Raw genomic sequence first — 20,193 nt, 5'->3', positions numbered from 1 at the left:
TTCCCACTCAATGTGGTGTATTGTGCAAGATCCCTATTCCCTTCTCTGGCTCCTCTCTCTCTCTATATATATCTTTATCTCTTGGACATGTGGTTGAGTCTGTCACGGCACGCCCCGTTGGGCTTACAAAAGTCCATAGAAATGTGATTCCATTTGCCTTTGGGGATAGGCAAAGGTTGTAATAAACCATTCGGCTTATGAGTAAAATATTTGTTAAGTTGGCAAGGCATACACTTTGACACAAATGCATGTATGTCCTTCCACATTCCTTCTAAAAGAAGCTCTTTCTAATCTTGTCATAGGTTTTGAAAATTCCCAAGTGGCCTTTCATAGGAGTTGCATGCATTTCTTTCATAACCTTTTGCTTATATGATGAGTAAGGCACCAAGTAGACCTTGTCCTTGTAGTATATAAGACCATTATTCCGATTTCGGTGCTCGCTGAAGCTCCCGCTCTCCCCCCTGCTCGCGCTACTGCCTGCACGCCTTCCCCCTTCCCGCCCACGCGCCCCCCTCCCCCCCCCCCCCCCCCGCGGCCTGCCCTCGCGTTTGCGCCCCCCCTCCGCCTGTTTTTCTTGCGCTGAAGTGCCCGCCGCCCCCTGCTCATCGCCTTCGCGCCCCCCTCCCCTCTTCAGCGTCCCGGCCCCCCCTCTGCCAACCCTCTCTTTCCCCCCACCCCCCCTTTCGCGCTGCTCCCCCCCCCCCCCCCCCCCCCCCCCCCCCCCAGGGTTCTTTCTTCGCCGCCTTACCCCCCCCCCCCCCCCCTTCTTTCTTGTTTTTTTCTGCCCCTGGGTTTTTTTAAAAAAAAATTTTAACCTTCCGCCTTCCCTCTCCGCCCTTTGTGTGCAGCTCGGCTCTTGCAGGTCTCTCCGCATTCGCTCTGCCTTCGACATAGCTTCAGACTCTGATGGAGGCTCCTCCCGCCCCACCTCAGAGGGACTCTTCCGCAGCCCCCTCGCCCACCCCTGAGGATACCCCCATCAGGCTTTCTCTTTCGCCAGAAGAGGAAGCGAGCCTCACCGCAGAGGTGAAACGCCTCCAGGCACATTCCACCATCTGCCGTATAGTTGACACTCGCCCCAGCAGAGGGGAGATCCGGGATCTTCTCCAGGCCTGCCTTCTTGCAGATGTGGGCAAGATCCTGGACGTTCAGCTATTGGGCCGTGGTCACTACCAGATCGAGTTCGAGACAGCCCAGAGCGTGACTTCTTGAAGTACATGTCCAATTTGTTGGTCTATTCTTCGAAATGCTTATTGTCCTCACCCAAATTCACACGGGCATTGGTTGGTCTTCTATTCCAAGTACCATTGACAATTGGTTCTTCAATCACCACTTCTTTGCCTTTGCCATGCACAATTGGAGGAGGTACTTTGACCTTGTGAAATTCTTCGCCAAGATAAGCAAATCCATCCTTGATTTCTTATGCAATGTACTCTTGTCTCCTATCAAATCGATCAAACATGCCTTTAATCATATTTTGCATGACTTGCATGATAGCTTGCAAGTCATTTGAGACGTGTATGATCAAAAGCAAAATTTGGCAAAGTCGACGACTCATGTGATGCCTTATCTTGCACTTGACGATTCTCATTAATCACTTAGTGGCCCCGACTTCATTAACACTTGTATTAACATGATCCTCCATTTGTTTTGGATCTTGAGATGGTTTGCCCAATCTTTCTCTATTCCCCATGTTCATTTGTAGCTTTGGAAAGATTGAGAAACACTAATTTAGGTGTAAATGGCTCAAACGAAGTTGGAATTCGACATGCTACAGCTTGACATGTCCGTAATGACGAGACGAATACTTGTTCTACCCTCAATATGAGTCTTAAGAAGTGCTGTCTCTCTGTTTTGGATTCCGTACCACACGTCCACTTTCTGGTACACTATTCAAACGGCCTCCGATTTGTGCATTCTTTACATCGCTGCGTAGGTCTTGATGAGTAGGTTAGGGATCTTCAAAAACAAGTTTAGAAATGTCAACCCTCTGTTGACAAGAGTTGACAAGAGTTGACTTGTCAAAAAAGTCAATTGTTAGGGTTTGACTAAGTCCCTAACCTCCGATTTGAATGCTTGATGATTTAATGAGTAGTCTCAAGTGTGAGGAACAAGATTCTACGCTTGGTTTCAAATCACCAATTAGGATTTTTGAATGAATTAGGGTTTGCCTAAAAACAGTCAAAAAGAGATTTGGTTAAAAAATTTTATGACCTTTGCATGTGAACCAGTAAATCTCATATCCCAAAGCATTTGCATCCAATCACAAGTCAAAATTTGACCTCAATTTTGTGGAGTACCACACATTTTGTTACAAATCATGGCAAAATTTTTACAAATTGAGGTCAAATTGTGAGTTGCAATTAGACGAAAGTGGTGCTTTGGTTATGCAAATGCTTTGGGAAATGAGATTTGGTAGTTTGGATGTAATGGTCATAGCAACTTTTGACCAAATCTCTCTTTGACTATTTTTTGAAAAAACCCTAATTTAGTCAAAAGCCCTAATTTTTTATTTGAAACCAAGCTTAGAATCTTGTTCCTCACACTTAGGGCTACCCGTCAAGCTATTAAGTATTCAAATCGGAGGTCGAGAACTTGGTCAAACCCTAGTGGTTGACTTTTTTGATAAGTCAACTTTGGTCAACAGGGGTTTTACTTTTCCAAAACTGTTTTTGAGGATCTTTAATCTACTCATCAAGACCTATGCGGCAATGTAAATAATGCACAAATCGGAGCTCGTTTGAATAGTTTACCGGAAAGTGGTCATGTGGCACAGAATACAAAACAGAGAGATATAGCACTTCTGAAAACTGAGATCCAAGATAGTACAAGTATTTGTCTCGTTATTAAGGATGTGGCAAGGTATAACACGTTGAATTTTGACTCCGTTTGAGTCGTTTACATCCAAATGTGTGTTTTTCAACCTTCCTAAAGCTACAAATGAATATGGTGAATAGAAAAAAGCCGAGCAAAGCATCTAAAGATCAAAAACAAATTGAGGATCATGCTGATACAAGTGCCAATGAATTCGGAACCGCTCAAGTGATTAATGAGGATGGTCAAGTGCAAGGTGAGGCGTTACATGAGAAGCTAACTTTGCTAAATTCCACTTTTGATTATACACATGTTTCAAATGACTTGCAAACTATCGTGCAAGTCATGCAAAACATGATTGAATAAATGTTTGATAGGAGACGAGTATATTGTATAAGAAATCAAGGGTGGATTTGCTTATCTTGGCAAAGAATTCCACAAGGTCAAAGTATCTCCTCCAATTGTGCATGGCGAAGGCAAAGGAGTGGTGATTGAAGAACCGATTTATCAATGGTACTTGGGATAGGAGACCACTAATGCTCGTGTGAATTCGGATAACTAAGGAACAATAACCAAAGGGATAAATGATGAATTCAAAGGAGTGAAAGACAATGTTAACTTCACAAAGTTTGATGGTGAGAGCATGTCCAATGAGCATTTCGAAGAATAGGTCAACAAATTGGGCATGTACTTCGAGATTAGTCCAAGAAGTGAGAAGAGGAAAGTCTACTTCACCACTCTACATTTGGAAGACTATGCTCATGCTTGGTAGCGAGAATTGCCAAGTGATGGTTATGTGGTCAGTTCTTTGGAGGCCTTCAAGAAAGAGATGAGAGAGATCTTCACTTTACACTTTAAAAGGACAAGCTCGTATGATTTAGAACAAACGGGAAGTGGAAGGGGATACACTCATAAGTTTGTCAAGCTCATGTTGCATGTGGATGACTTTGGTAAGCACTTCAAGATTATCAAGTAAATCAAGGGATTGACGCCAAATATTAGGGTTAATGTGAAGACTTAAAAGCCTAGCAATGATCTTAATTGAGACTTATGAAGAAAAGTATGCTAGCCAAAGTTTTCACAAGAGTACTTATAAGGCTGATGTATCCTCTCTGCCACTCTGGAAGTCATCTAAAGAAGCTTCTCCAACCACTACCACCATTCCGAGATATCCTTCTTTGTGGAGCAAGGTAAGATGGATTGGAAAGATTTTGTATACTTCTTGGTCAACACTTTGTGCATTTACATGATATGAAGTTGGTTGGCAATCATTGTATGAATCGTGAATGGTAGATTACAAGACTATGCCGAGAAGTTTTGGTATCTCTCCTTCTTCATTCATGACTATGACAAACGAAGTAGTGAAAAAGTTTGTTGATGGCCTACATCATGAACTTCGAAGTGGGATGCAATGTATATTGAATGAAGTGGAAGGATGTTACCTATAAGAGGTTATGATGTTTGCATGGATTGTGGATTGCAATGTAAAGAAGAGTCTACCATTTGATCCTTATGCTTATGGTGGTTGTCAACAACAAGGGAAGGCTACTTGGTACATGCATGTAAGGGCAAAAAGGATTTCTTTGAAGATGCCTTTGGCATTAATACTTTGGCTACAAAGCAATCAGCCCAAGGAGGTGTTATACTTGGATGATAAAGGTTATTCATGCTATGGATTGATTGAGAATAGTGTCCAAAAGGGTATGGTTATGATGCTTGAGCACCCGGGCATATGCGTGCATGATGGAATGCTTCAGTCCATGATGAGAGATTTGGGTGTCAAAATGGACAAAAGAGGTGACCTACTTACTCAATCTTATGGTCATTGCATTGATTATGATTATGCGGGCCTTTGTGAGTTCATTGTGGATATCCACGGGAGCAATACACTTGCTGAAATTTCTAGAAAGCCAGTGAATCGGAAGCCATACACTCAAGTGCATAAGGTTTTGGACATTGTCTCGTGTGTTGATGATATTTTGACGTACATAGATATTTTTCCTATGATGGAAACTTTCACATGTGTTGATGTGGTGGTCTATTGTGAGCCAATGATGAGCTTCATGATGGTTGGAAATTCACAGCTCATTAAGGGTTGTCTGGACGAGCCTCTTTCACCTTTCTTGAAGACTCTTCACACTTGGCTTTGTGATGCATGGATTGATGATAGTTATGGGCAACGTACACATGTGAATTGGCATGTATAGTTCTCGATTTTCTTGATCTTTCACAACATTTTCTTGGGAATTTTGGTGCAAGCATGGAAAATACTTCAAGTTTGATACTAGAACCATGGCAATAGTGATCTTGAGTGGTGGCCATGCCATTAGGACATGATTTGGTCTCATTTTGAAGCAAATAGGACCAATTTTTGACGCTCGGACATGTAAATAAATAATGGACCATAAAGCCATGTAAACACACTATGGGCCTATATAAGTGAATTAGGGAAGATGGACAATTACCTTTTCACAAAAACTTGAGCCCAAGCTCCGGGCTATGGTGGTACTCCCATTGAGTGCATATGTGTGGTACTCCACTTGAGTACATCTTCCTTCCATACCCTAATCTCTTTCTTGCAAACAAAACCCTAGAAAAAACGCAAGCGCAGGCAAGCGGCAGCTATATCTACGTTCTTCACCCACTTTTTTTTTAATCCTTTTTTACATCACTTGGTCAAACGACTCCCCACACATTTTTCTTCAAGTCTAGGGCTCCCATTTGATGAAAATTTGACCAAAACCATTCAAACTTGTCTCCAATCTCACCTATTTGATGTCCAGTTTGCTTTCTAGATCTCCATAGCCATGGTTCCTAGCATCCACTAAAAACATTTCCCATGCTTGCACCAAGTTTGTCAAGAAAATGTTGGGGAAGATCAAGAAAACCAAGAACCATACATATTTTTTGAAATTTGTTTGGCAAGAAGAAGAAGATGGATCAAAGGCTAGGCTCTAATACCAATGCAAGAAAGAGATTAAGGTAAGGAAAGAAAATGCACTCAAGTGGAGTACCACACATATGCACTCAATGGGAGTACCACCATAGCCAAGAGCTTGGGCTTAAGATTTGTATTAAGTTTGTAAAAAGAGTAATTGTCCATCTTCCCTAATTCACTTATATAGGCCCATGGTGTGTTCACATGGCCTTACGGTCCATTATTTATTTACATGTCCGAGCGCCCATGGCTAATTGCCCAATTAATGTGTACCCCTTCATTACAAAAGCCAACTAGGTTGGACCTTTGAGGTGAGGCTAGGGCCAGCAAGGATGAGATTTGGATTGACTTGAGTCACATTGAAAGCAAACTAGTGGCTGAAAAGGGAAAAAAGATCAAGTATAGGGCTGAGTGCTAATGATTGTCTATGATAACCAAGGCTGTTCTATAAAAGTGTGAACCTAGGGCTTGTTTATTAATCATGAAGGAATCCTTAGGTAGCACGTTTTGCCAAGAGCATGGGACCTCAGGGCCAGGGCAAGGGCCAGAGGAGCTTCGAGCAGGGGGGACGCCAAAGCTTGCTGCCAAGGCAAAGGCTGACTTAGGGCAATCTAGACCTTAGGCTCAAGGGTGGTTCCAAATTGGAAGCTACGGGTGGGAGGTGAGCCACTAGCTGGAATCTATTGTGATCATCGTTGCAAGATCGCAAGTGGGTTGTCTTAACTTGGAGGGTTCTAGGTATGTGTAATCCTAACATACATACGCATACAGTGGCAGGGAGGCATGCAGGTAAATACATATGCACACGCCCACCCTCATACTATTGCATGCATGCATGCTTATACACACACCCCCAGCATACCTGCCCTGTCAAGTCTCTTTTCAGTGTAGGCAGCATGTATGGGAGTAGGTAGATTAACTGTGTTTCATGTATGCACTTTTTGCTGCAACACACGCACACACGGGTCTACCCACAGGCTGCCACATGCATGCACACGTCCACCCATCTGCCCACTGCTGCGGGTGTGTGTGCACACACACCTGCTCGCCTGCCACTGGCCTGCCTAATGTTGCATGCATGCATGCAGGCAAAACAAACATATATGAACATTTTTTTGTGTTGAATACATTCAGGCATTTGTGTGCTTTCAACAATAGCTTGCTTCTTGGTTATACAAAATCCTCTGGTGCTTTTCATATTCCTCATATGGATAATTCTTTTTGAAAAATTGAACATGGTATCATTGCTGATCGATTCAGGCGTTCTGGGTAGGAGAATTAAGGCTTTGTGGGCTTTGGATTAGTTGGACAGTTTCAAACATCCGATGCAAGATGGATGGGGATTGGCCACAGATGGAAAGGTGTTATATGGAAGCGATGGTACATCAACAGTTTACGTCATGCAGCCTTCCACTTTTGCAGGTCATCTCCAAGCACCTTTCAGCTCCAATAGACTCAGTCACATTCTAGACTGCATTTCTGCGTCTGCGTTTCCGGTTGTCCTTTTGATTCAATCACAATCTAGACCCACAGGGCTCACTTCTAAGGAATCCCCCATATCACCTGCGTGCTGGGCTTATTTTACAGAAGAACGGAGATTTATGGTGAAGGATGGGGAGAAAGAGATCACCTCTCTCAATGAGCTGGAGTATATTGATGGTGAATTGTGGGCCAATGTTTGGATGGTAATGCCTGTTATTCCAACCATATTACATCTCTCACTTTAATGCAAAACTCTCTCAACTTCATAGTTTAATAACAAAAAATTTGCAGAAAGATTGCATTGTCAGGATCTCACCGAAAGATGGCCAAGTACTTGGCTGGATTCTTCTACACAACTTGCGGTAAATGTGTTGCAGAGTTTCTCACGTTTCGCTTCTATATCGAAGTCTTTGAGTGACTGAAGTGTGGTTATTTATTTTTCTCCAGAGGGGACCTACTTGCCCGAGGAAACAAGGTGTGCTTTTATGTTTCAGATTCTTCCTTCTTTTAATCTGTTTGTTGGTTTGGAGTGTTTGTAGCTTCAATTCATGCCTTGTGAATGAGATAAATCACACACCCACCCACCTGTGTGAATGCACTCATGCACATATATTTATAAATACCTCTCTCTCTCTCTCATATCCACCTTCACTCACACTCATTTCCACCATGACCGTGACTTCGTGTATGAGGATCATCTCTCCCCCCTCATTTCTGACCTTGATCACACCTTGCCCATCTCCACCCTCACTTCACAACTATCCCCCATCATTCACGAATCCACACCTGCCGGTTTCCCCAACACCACTTGCTTCATTGCCAAGCCTCCTGTGGGCTCAGCGCCACAAAATGGGTGGTAGGAGCGGAGAACACACGGCTTCACCTTTGACGGGAACATGCATGCAGCTGGATCACTGTACGTGAGATCGAGAAACTCTGGAGAGCTGGTGAGACCTACTCGATCCAAATGTAGAAGCTCCCTCTGTCCAATTGTGAGAGACCACAGGCCTTTGTCTAGGAGGAGTCTTTTTGGGAGTCTGCCATGCATCTAAGTCTATCTTTGTCTTTTGCATTTACTGCATGAAAGCTGGGAACTTTTGCTTGGAACTTTATACAGGCCTGCATTCTGTGAGGGAGTTACATTCTTCCCCTTTTGAGTCTGCACATTAGGGGCAGGAGCAGCTTGAGCAGGGGGTGTGGCCGCAACAGGCGGGCGCAGTAAAAGCGACAGACATTCCGATTGCAGTCCAAACTTTTTACAAGTTAAACAAGATCCTGCAAAATTTTCCCATTTGAGCCTAAAGAAAACTTCTTGTGTTGGGATTCCTTGAATTTCAACATCCATTGCTACCCTGCCAGGGGTTTGTTTATCTGTATCCCATAGGATATAGAATCTGTTAACACTGCGACAAGAAGATTCGGGAGGGCATACAACCTTACCCAGTCATTCAGCCCAAAAAGGCAATGCAGGGCATATATAAACTGGAGAGATCCACCACTTCCACCCACAGAGGGGCACCTGTGCGTGATAAAATTCTGATAATCTTTGGTGGGAGACCAAGGGTAAACATGCACCATTTGCTGTCCAAAGAACAAAGGCAACTTTTCCGATAGCATTTGTTTGTACTTTGATTCATTGAGAATTACCTCATAAAACCTCGCGCTGCAGAGTAAACCCCGACTGCTTTGTGTGGCAGTTGGGTTACAGGATCAAAGAGAACAGGCCTGGGATTTTCAAACAAAAATCAGGCATAGGCGCATCCCATGCTTGTCGAATGTCCGCAAATCCTTCCTCAAGAGTGTCGCAAAACTGCCGGAGTTCTGGATTGTCACAATGAAGAGGCTGCAAGTCAAATTGCAATTGCCTGCGTTTGGGCTCAATAGACAAATCCCTTCTATGATAAGTAGCCAGAGACTACACCATGAACGAAGGAAAAGAAAAACATAGACACAGACCAAACAAATACGTACAGGCTTTGGAGCTTGTAGGCTGAAGGAACCGAGACTTTGAATTGAGTTTATAAACAGGACAGAAACGAACAGCAGAGAAGGCAGAAGGTAGCGGAGGAGAAAAACATAAACGGAAGTGCAGAAGGCTGTAAGAAACGAAGATAGCAGGTTGAGCACTTGAGTGTGCGTGTGCGCACACACACACACACAAGCACAAGGCAGGCAAGATGATGGCGAAGACAGCAGACATGGCTCTAGCGAAGATGGCAGGCAGGTCGCAGGCCATGCAACACACACACATATATATAGTATATATATATATATATATACCTATATATACATATACAAATATATGTATGTATACATACATACGTATGTATGTATATATATATACACATATATATGTATGTATATACATATGTATGTATATACATATGTATGTATGTATACATACATATATATGTATGTATATATATATGCATATATGTGTGTGTGTGTGTGTGTGTGTGTGTGTGTACAAATATATATATATATATGTATGTATATGTACATACATGTATATACGTATGTACACACACACACACACACACACACATATATATATATATGTATATATACATATATATATATATGTATATATACATATATATATATATGTATATATACATATATATATATATGTATATATACATATATATATATATGTATATATACATATATACATATATGTATATATATATATGTATATATACATATATCTATATATATATGTATGTATATATACATATATCTATATATATATGTATATATACATTACATATATATATATATATATATATATACATATATGTATATATACATATATATATATATATATATATGTATATATACATGTATATATATATATATATATACATGTATATATACATATATGTATATATATATGTATATATACATGTATGTATACATATATGTATATATACATATGTATATATACATATATATATATACATATATATATATATATATATATATATATATATATATATATATATATATATATATATATATATATGTATACATATTAATATATATATATATGTATATATACATATATGTATACATATTAATATATATATATATGTATATATACATATATGTATACATATATGTATATATACATATATATATACATATATGTATATATACATATATATATACATATATATATACATATATGTATATATACATATATACATATATATATATATATATTTGTACACACACACACACACACACACATATATATATATATGCATGTCATCCCACACATTCCAAGTATTGTCATTTTTTGTTGCCGCGAGGCATTGTAAAATTTGGGATTAAGGAGATGAAGTAGATATGGAATTGAGATTAGGAAGAAAAAGAGATGGGAGAAGAAGAGGTGAAAAGAAAAGAAGAAAAGGAGGAGGAGAAGACTAAGAAAAAGAAACAGGGGAAAAGGAGATGAAGTGGAAGAAGGGAGTAGGATAAGAAGAGGGGAAGGAAGGAGAGGAAGAGGAGGAGAACAAAAGAGGAGCGGGTCCATGGGCACTCAAGTTGCTACTACATAAGGATATACTCAAGGGAAAAAAAAAAATTTGAATTTTTTTTTGAAACGTCACTGGCCAAGAAGTTTCGAGGTTTTCTCACTTGGAAACATTTCAGAGGTTTCATAATGACAAAACGCGTTTTTTTGCGACTATGCGCTCACGGGATCCTTTGGTCCCACGCATGGTCTCATAGACCCATTGGGTCTTTTGTAGACGTTGATAAAATCTATCTTCCTTCCTTTCTCTCTGTGGGTGTGCGTGCACATGGGTGCATTTAAACACGCATATTGTATGTACTAGTTTAGTTTGAAATTCAACTTGTGATTTTTCGAATTTGAGTTTCATCCCTTGATAGTTCCACAGACGGAACTCTCCGCCTCTGCATAGATTATCGAGGACTAAATCAAGTCACTGTCAAGAATAAGTATCCTATCCCTACCATTAAAAGGCATGACCAAAAGCGAATTGAAACCGGCCTTCAGAAATCTGACGGGCGGTGAAACAAACACTCGCACACAAAACACTTCATCTCCCATGGGGACCTGGAAAAGGAAACAAACAGGGGGAGCTAGAGTGCTCCTACAAATAGTACAAGGACACCAATTACGCAGTGGCGCTCCTTGCGGCATTTCTTTACTTGATCAAAAATTTGAGTACAAAGTACTACTCATAGAATCCTCTACCAATAGGATCCCTCGAAGTTTCACCCAGGAATTCCAAATAAGAACTCTCGTTATTATAGCAAAGCATTCCATAGAGAAGGCACACCTGCACAACACCTCCCTGCTTGAAAAGGTCTTCTCCATCTTTACCATGGATCTCTCAAACCCTTTCCCAAACACAGCAGTAGGGCTTTACCAAACCATATGTCCTTCCCTAAGTCACAGCTTGCATGTAACCTCGAGAAAACTACAACCTATTCACATGAATCCAGAGACATGTTTTCCACATGAAACCAAAGACCTGTATCCGATAAACCAAAGACCTGTTTTCTCGATACCAAAGTCTTGTTTCCTCTCGAAAAAAACCAATGTCCTGTTTCCATGACAGATATACCATCAAATCACGGTTGCCAAAACCTAGAGAGAGAAAGATAAGAGGATGTGTCAAGCAATCCTTGAATAAATAAGTCCAAGACGAAGAGCAACAACAGATCTCTTCCAAGAACATCATCCTGTGCATCTTAACTAGATCCTCTGTATCCCAATCTCGTAAAACAAGGCTTGCAATCCACAAATAAAGAACTCTTTGACAGAGGTGTCAATGATCTGGTAGACGGCGAGAGCGATCATGGAGGTCTTGTTGGTGCCGAATTGGGTCTGGATGATAACGTCATGGTTCTAGATGATGGAATGGTTAGTGCACTACTGAATGGCCGAGGGCCTCTCTAAGCCGTAGGCGTAGATGCCCTACAGGAGCTCATCCCGAACACCCATTGCGTCGGAGCTGCTGTACATCTTCTCGCCCGGACTTGTCTCATAGGCCATGCCATCCTTATCCACCTGCGCCCCACCTCTGCCACCACCTGAGACCGTTGCTCCGCCTGCACCACCACCTCAGACCATCGCTTTGCCGGGCTACTTTCCCACAGGCTACCTGGGGACCTGCTCCAGAATCCACCACCCTTCTCCCTTTATAACCATGCGATTCGCTTTCTCCAAAAAAGCAAAAGCAGATATCAAAAACGCATGCCCATAAAAATAATAATATTATTTTAAGCCTTCAAAGGTTTAAAAACCTTATAAACTCAAAACTCCCTTTTGTCCCCTTTCACACTTGGGCTGGCCACACATATGGGTTTCCTTTTCATATCCAAACTAATGCCTGTTCACACTGTCCATCCCGTGCCTTGCCCACCTGCTTGTTGTCCAGAGGGAAAAACACAAGGTCGTAACATACCCTCCTCTTGAAAAATAGCAAGCGTCCTCGATTGCACTCAATAACACAGCAAGGCATCGCATGAGCAAAGATTCCCCATATGACAAAAGCAATGCCCCTCTAGTGTATGAAAACAATCATCCTGGACAATAAGGCCACACTGTCACGTCAAAGTGACAAACAACTCTTGCTTGTTTCTTCAGAACCTGCAGCAAAAGTCTAAAACCAAGTGGAAACACGTAACTTGTGTTAGCCAAAAACAAAACCATGCATCATTCAACATATGACAAACATATGCATGACACATATATGCATTCGCAAACAATATGCTCCTCAAGATGCTCTACCCACTTCAAAATAACAGTCTCAAGGTTGCTCGCAAGCCTTACACCCATGGATATCCCTGTAGGACCCACGACTGGAGGTGCAACATGAGCATATAAAAGCACTCAATGCATCCAAACAGTACATCCACTAAGTACTTCCCACATATGTTTCATGGCTATCCCGCAGGAGCCACACTCAGTGATGCATCCATGAACATAATAAAGTACTTGATGTATCATACCAACATACATGCATCTCATCCTGACACATCCAGAGTATTACCCATGTATTCCCAAGGGTACCAGGATCTAATGGCACCAGAATACAATAATACCTCAGGAAGTGTATGAATACATACACAAATGGAGTTCGATCCATATATCCATGAACCAAACCATGTATGAATACATGCACAAATAGAGTTCGATCCATATATCCATGAACCAAACCATCTCTAGGACTGCTCGCAAGACTTATGCCCTCCATAGAGTCTTGAAGTGTTAGCTCAGGTTGCCGCAGCATTTGAGCTCAACCAAACCATGCCATTCCAAAGGAGACCAACTCCACAAATAGCATCATCTCAATATCCAATTGACCAATCCTGTGGTCAAGAACAGCCAGAACCATATGACAAAGATCAATATCCCAATCTTCCTCAGTCATACTTTTAGTTCCAAAGGCAAAAACCATCCATAGTTGCAGTTATAGTTCAAGGTGCGGTCGACTGTGAACCATACCCAACTTTACCATCTCATGTGACTAGTACACAATATCATAGAAGTCCCATAAGCAGATGTACTGTCAGCCTCAGTACCTTCGTGTGAATACAAAGATGTCACCAAGCGACTCCTAGATGAAAAACTGAGCCTGTCTATAACAAGGGAGTGAAGGTGCTACCACCCTCTTGAGCATCAGGCAATGCTCCAGACCCATGCTCTGTTGAACCTGAATGAGCTGTCGCAAGAGTTGGCTTGTCAGCATTTGGCCACCCAATTGGTCCACCCGTGCCTTCTTATCATGTATGTACATTGGACTGGTGTCCATGGCAGTTGTTTATGCCGGGGATTGATGCCACTCATGTGATATTGTAGACTTGGCTTTCCGTTGGGACTTGTGCCTCCGTGTACATGCCCGGAAATGCTTGGTGGATTGGTGTTCCATTGGGTCTGGTACCTCATGTACTTGCCTGGAGCATGTCTATTTTGGTATAGTCTCATGAATGGGGATTGTCCATACCAATGCTGTATTGCATAGCATCTTTATGTGCTTGCCTACCATTGAAATTGCATGCTGTTTTCATGCTTGCTTGACCAATGTGTAGTTCCGGGTAAGGGGACGCCCACCCGTGAACCGTGCGTGTGAAACTGTCTGCTGACATGGTTGTGTGGCATGTGAACAGGTGGTAAGTATTACCCAATCCAGGCTCAAATAGCCCTTAGGACTTAGCCAATATTTATAAGTGAGTGCGTTCCCACTTCATTAAAGTTTGGGCGCCCAAAAGTCACTTATAAATTATGACCGCTTCCAAGTTCACACTCACTGAAGTCCCGAGGTGGACAAGAATCAATGTCCAGGACCTGATCCTCCCCTTTTACTCATAAATGGGCATCTCCCCATATCCCTTCACCTGATCGAACCCCATTCACTTATTAAGAGAAAATTCGTGTTTTCTCTTCATGAAGATTTTTGGAGGCTGAAAACTCTGTTTTTTCACCATTTCTCTCCATTTCCAATCCAAGAGTGTTTTCGAGTGCTAATCACTCTCCTGCTCACTCCCAATGACTGAAATTCAGTAAAACAGCTCTCATTTTTTCTGTAATTTCTGGTCTTTTTGCTGAAAACCCTAATTTTAGCCTTCCTTTCTCAAGTTGAACCATAGGGGAAGCTTTCCCAAGGTTCCCTTCATCCTCTTGAAGACTTTTGTCGCGAAGAAAGGCGACAAATCAAAGATCTCAACACCCCAAGGACTTCCATCGCGAAGACTTCCGCTGTCATCGACTCTACTTGCTATTGGTAAGCTTTTATGCTTAAATATGGGAGCAAGTAGCAGGCAAACTCATGTGGTGTACAATAGGGAACATGAATATGTGGGACACCGTCCCGTGGCAAAGAGAAGATGCAGGAAGAAGAGTCCATAGTCTTGAGGGCTGAACTTACTCGTATGCAGGCTCTTCTCCATGCACAACAAGAAGAATTGAATCTCTACCGCCGCGAGGATCCATTGGTACATGACCGTTTGAAGGCCAAGAAAGCTGAATCTTATATGGATCATGCAATGGCAATGATTGCTCAAGAGTTGCACATGCAACCGAGGGATGCAACGCGTGCATACTTGGCTTGTACCGAGGATGCCTATGCAGAAAAGGCAACCATCCCACATGTCTTGGAATCCCCACAAGTGCCCGAACAAGAACTTATGTCTAAGAGGATGAATCTCCATGCGATGGGAGAGGAACAATCAGTGACTTCACGCCATGTAGGAACACCTTATGTAGCCCGTGAAGGATACAATGTTTATGGCAGTGGTCAAAATGTATGTCAAATGCCATTGCCGGCTGAAAATGTGCATGCACAACACATGCAACATGGGCTGCAATTTTCTGTTGGTGTAGGTATTCCGCGTATCTCTCATGCCACTCATGCCTTCGAGTGTGCTCGTGAGGGAGAAGTTATGGCTGAAAATGTATCAATGCATGTTGAGGGGCCAGCCATGCCTCATGCTTACGGGGCACATGTATCTGTTTTTTTTCCGAGAAAAGATCCTTTCATTAGTTCTAAAAAACGCCCGCTGGGCTACAAAACCTCTCCTGCTCATAAGAGGGCAGAGCAGAGATCCAATCAAGGCAGCTAGGGAGACTCTCCCTAGGTGCAAAAAAGTACCAATAACTGAGAGGCTATATCATACAATAGGAGGGGGGAAAATCCAAACAGGTGGCCTGTAATGCCAGCGGGGGGGTACCCGCGTAGAGGGTATAGAAGGGGCCGCTGCGCCAAGCAAGTGGTGTGAAAGGCCTGGCGCCGCAAGATCGCCGCATCCGAGTCGCCCCGGATGCGGGCAACCAGCCACTGGAAAGTCGAGATCCTGCGTGCTTGTCGACTAGCACAGAGCTTGGTCCAAAAATCCTCGAGGAACTCTTGTGAGAGTCCCTGTAGCCGCCAATGCTCCGATGCAGCTAGAGAGACCATCCTCCTCGCAGTCAAAATATGCCTCCCCAACCGAACAGTGTACTGGAAAAAGGTGATCTCTGTGGCCTCGGGGGACGCATAAGGATCATGCCACTCGTACTCGCCAGGGTCCCACTGGAGCCGGGCCAAGGGGCGTGCAGCATAAGCCCATATGCGCCAATCAGAGTCCACATCTGCAGGGTCTGGATCAATATGCCACTTCCGGGCAGCGGCGGCTACTACCCGTATCCTCTGAAAGATGCACTCTGCTACCAAAGGCGACTCCGCCTCCACTCTCTGAAGTCTGCCCTCATCTTGGATCTCATAGTAAAGGCATCTACCATCCTCAGTGCAAGCTCTGACAGCAATCAGGATCTCCAACTGTGTAAAGGCTCCCATCCACCGTGGGGCCGCTGGCTCGAAAGGCGTGAACCACTCCTCAGTGAGTGCCTCCTGAATGTCATCCCTCATAATCAGCCCCCCTCTGAAGTGGCTCAGCCTCTCCACCTGGATCTCCTCTGGGAGACTGCAGAAGGCCTGCCAGTCTCCAAAACTGCGTGCTGGGCTTGCCGCCAATGGTCCCCAGGCTAGACAAGGCCGAGAACCCAGCATATGACCCTGCTCTGTGCGTACCGCGGGGCTCCAGATGAGCGGCTGTCTGGCCCGCTCCTCATCACAAGTAGGAGGTCTCTGAGAAAGCCCCGGTCTCAGCAGCTCCCAAGCTCGCAGGATGCTCAAGGCAAATCTGTCCTCCCATCCTCTACTGAGGCATGTCCTCCTCATCTCTATGAAGATCCATCGTATCTCTGGTGCCCAAGTGTCCCCTGCTGGGGGAGCCCTAGCCTGCAGTTGTTGAAAAAGAAGCTCCTTCCAAGGCTCAGCGCCTGGAAGCAGCCCCCGAACAATAAGCTTCCCCAATAAGGCTCTACTCTGATCAACTGGATCTATAATGCCCAAGCCCCCCTGGGCCAGCGGTAGAGTAATAACTGCCCAAGCAACCTTAGCCCGGGCTGGCTGACCATCCCGCCCAGACCAAAGAAAGTTCCTGATTAGCCTCTGTACCTGGCTGATGCAAGAGCTCGAGAAGATCCAGCAAGACGTGATGTACCGCATGGTCGCTAAAAGCACCTGATTTGTCACCACCACCCTCTCAGGCAAGGATAGCCGAGCTGTACTCCAATACAAAAGCTTCTTTCGAATGCTCAGAAGAAGCGGGGCAATCTGCTGCTCAGGTGACAAATCAAGTCCAATCTGGCATCCCAAATACCGCACTGCTGTGCCAGGAGGAATCCATCTAAAACGCGGGTCTGGGCTCCATGCCGGAGCGGGAGCGCTACTGATCCAAAAGGCCACTGTCTTGCGCCAATTGATCAATGCTCCCGAAGCTGCACAAAAACCTGTAGCGACTGCTCTGCCCTCTGAAGATTGGCCTCCTGGCCATGCAAAAACAATCCCGTGTCATCAGCAAACTCAGAATCGAGCAGGTCCTCACCCCGGACTGGGAGCTGGAGTCCTCTCAAACCAACCTCCTCTGCTATCAGATACATGCTCATAGCCTCAGCAAAGAAGAGAAAAAGAAACGGGGCGAGAGGGCACCCCTGACGGACTGATCTGGTCAACTCAAAACTCGGCCCCCGTCCTCCTGCCATCAGCACCTGGCTACGAGCTGTGGAATATAGAGCCGCCACTCCTCGAATCCAAACTGGCTCAAAACCCAGGCGAAGCATAGTGCCCTCTAAGAAACCCCAATCGACTCTATCATATGCCTTCTCAAAATCGAGAAGCATCACGACTAGGTCCTCACCGAGAAATCTAGCTCGGGCCATCGCCTCCCAGAAGGTGAAAATGTTGTCAAGGATACTGCGCTTCTTGACGAATCCTGTCTGGGTAGCATGAATCAGTTCCCCAAGGAAGGGTTGGATAATAGGTCTCCAATGCCGAATATCATCTGACACTCCCTCCCCCTTGGGGATAAGAAAGATCAAGCCCTCGGAAAAGCTCTGTGGCATCACCCCAGTGTCCAAAACATATTGAAAGCCCCTACGGAGGCTTGGCCCCAGAAGGTCCCAATAGCGCATAAAAAGGCAGGCGTCAATCCATCCTCCCGAGGGCAGCTATGGCGCGGAAGGACCCTCAAAGCCTCAACAAGCTCATCCTCTAAAAGAGGCTCACCCAGAACTGTGCGCATACGATCTGTGACCCTCCTCTGCACATGGGCCCACACAGTCTGTTTGCAAGCATCACGTGCCTCCGTGGCTGGCTCCGCTGAAAGCAGGTCTCTATAGAACTCAGTGGCAATGGCTCTAATCTCCCCGGGCTCAGTGGCTAAAGATCCGTCCTGCCTCCTGAGCTGGCGTACTCCTGCTCGAGCATGGCGGGGTCCGGTAATCTCAAAGAACTCCCCAGTCACTCTATCACCAAGCTGCGTCCACTGACCCACTCACATGTAGGTTGCTGCTCCTGAAGGCGCTGGAGCGAAGCAAGGCTACGTCTCAAGCGACGCTCCCGCTCTCGTGTCTCTCCCAGCCGTGTCAAGGCTACAATGTGTAAAAAAGAGCTGAGCTCGATGAGTCCCTGGGCACACTGGCTTGCTGCATCCAGGTCAGAGCTCTGGCTATCATGCCATATCCTCTCAATGTCCTCAGAAAGACTGGGATCTGTAAGTATCCTCTCTGGGATCCTCAACTGCAAGCTGGTCTTCCGTGTCCTCTCCTCAAGTGTCAAAATAACTAGCGCATGGTCTGAAAAAGAGGTGCCAGCGAGAATGCCAACGGAGCCCCCTCGCTCCCCGAACCTGTCGCCCACATAGAAGCGATCAATCCGTGATAGATTCGTCCCTCCCTGCCGGCGATCCGACCGAGAGAAACTAAGACTGTCCTGAGAGCGGGAGAAAGCCTCATGCTGCCATGCATCAGTGATCCGCAGTGTCATGCAAAATCGCTCCCAAGCTGCAAGCTCCGTGCCATGCACTGTAACATGACTGCCTCCCACCCTATCGGCCGGGTCCTCAAGCATGTTGAAGTCTCCCCCTACACACCAATGTGCGGCCTCGGGCAATGCATCTGTAACAAGGGTCCAGAACTCTGCTCTGGCACTAGCATGGTTGGGCGCATAGACATTGAGCACGCCAAAGCGCTCATTGTGCATCCTCAGAATAACATAATGTGCTCTACCAGGCACAATGACCCCGCGATCCACAATGGCATGCCGCCATACATCCGCAATGACCATACATACTCCTCCCTACCCACCCAAGGGGCCAAATCCTGCAAACCAAAATGTGTCCCATCTACCAGGCATCACCGAACCATATCTCCGAATCCTGCTCTCACTCAAATGGTGTTCCTGCATCATCAGAATATCAATACTGCCCCCAACCAGGCATCTCTGAAGCTGCTGCCTCAAGCAACCTCGGTAACGTACATAGTGTGCGCCGCCAAGGCCCTGTACATTCCATGAGGTGATCCTCATGGATGACCTGCTGAGGTGGAGGCTGTCTCAGCCATACGGCGTGTCTTCGCAAGCAGCTTGGATGGAGAATAGTCCCCATCCAAGCGGCTACGAATCTGCCCACCCGGTGTGCTGCAAGAATCTCGGATCAGGCGCCAGTGGCTGTGTCCCATGGCGACTGCCTCTCGCTCAGAGAGAGCAACCTCGTGTATGCATACATAACCACGGTCGCGTGCTAGGTCTGCCACTATGCGAACCACCAAATGTCGAATCCCGGAGGCATCCGCACTCCCAGTATCAAAGAAATGAGCCAGCTCCCAGAGTCGGCCTATCACGTCTGTCATCTCTAGATCGCTCACATGGTGAGAAAACTCAACTGCCTAAGTCTTCAAAATGCTAAGAGCAAGATCCAGAGTCCACTCCCGGTCGCTAGTGCCACAGAGAGATAAGGAGAAGGCCACCGCTGAATCAAGTGCCTCCTCCCCTCGGGCCGGAGGTTTCACCACATGAACTCTGATGGGTGCTGGCTCATGGGGGCCCTCCGCTCCAAAAAGCCGTGTGAAGGAGTAGTCAAAAGGCTCCAAGCGCTGTCGAGTG

General features: G+C 44.8%; 1 protein-coding gene across 4 annotated transcripts in view; it reads left to right on the top strand.

Annotated features, from left to right (window-relative positions):
- LOC147635202 (glutaminyl-peptide cyclotransferase-like) overlaps positions 1-20,193 on the top strand; it is a 38,657-nt gene that overhangs the window by 6,780 nt on the left and 11,684 nt on the right. For 3 of the 4 annotated variants that reach the window (XR_015266613.1, XR_015266614.1, XM_086802414.1), the window contains exons 7-10: positions 7,057-7,174; positions 7,340-7,437; positions 7,526-7,596; positions 7,682-7,709. Coding sequence is in view for 2 of the 4 variants with exons in the window: in XM_086802414.1 (XP_086658540.1) it covers positions 7,057-7,174; positions 7,340-7,437; positions 7,526-7,596; positions 7,682-7,709 (315 nt within the window). In the remaining 2 variants the exon portion in view is untranslated. Of the gene's footprint in view, positions 1-7,056; positions 7,175-7,339; positions 7,438-7,525; positions 7,597-7,681; positions 7,710-8,931; positions 9,462-20,193 lie in introns of those variants that run through there. The other variant, XM_086802413.1, reaches the window with a different exon arrangement.

This window comes from Cibotium barometz, chromosome 9 (genome assembly GCF_041138505.1).
Source record: "Cibotium barometz isolate CiBa-2024 chromosome 9, ASM4113850v1, whole genome shotgun sequence".
Taxonomy (NCBI): Eukaryota; Viridiplantae; Streptophyta; class Polypodiopsida; order Cyatheales; family Cibotiaceae; genus Cibotium; species Cibotium barometz.
The sequence above is the reverse complement of the archived record's forward strand: the minus strand, read 5'-3'. Positions and strand labels throughout refer to the sequence as shown.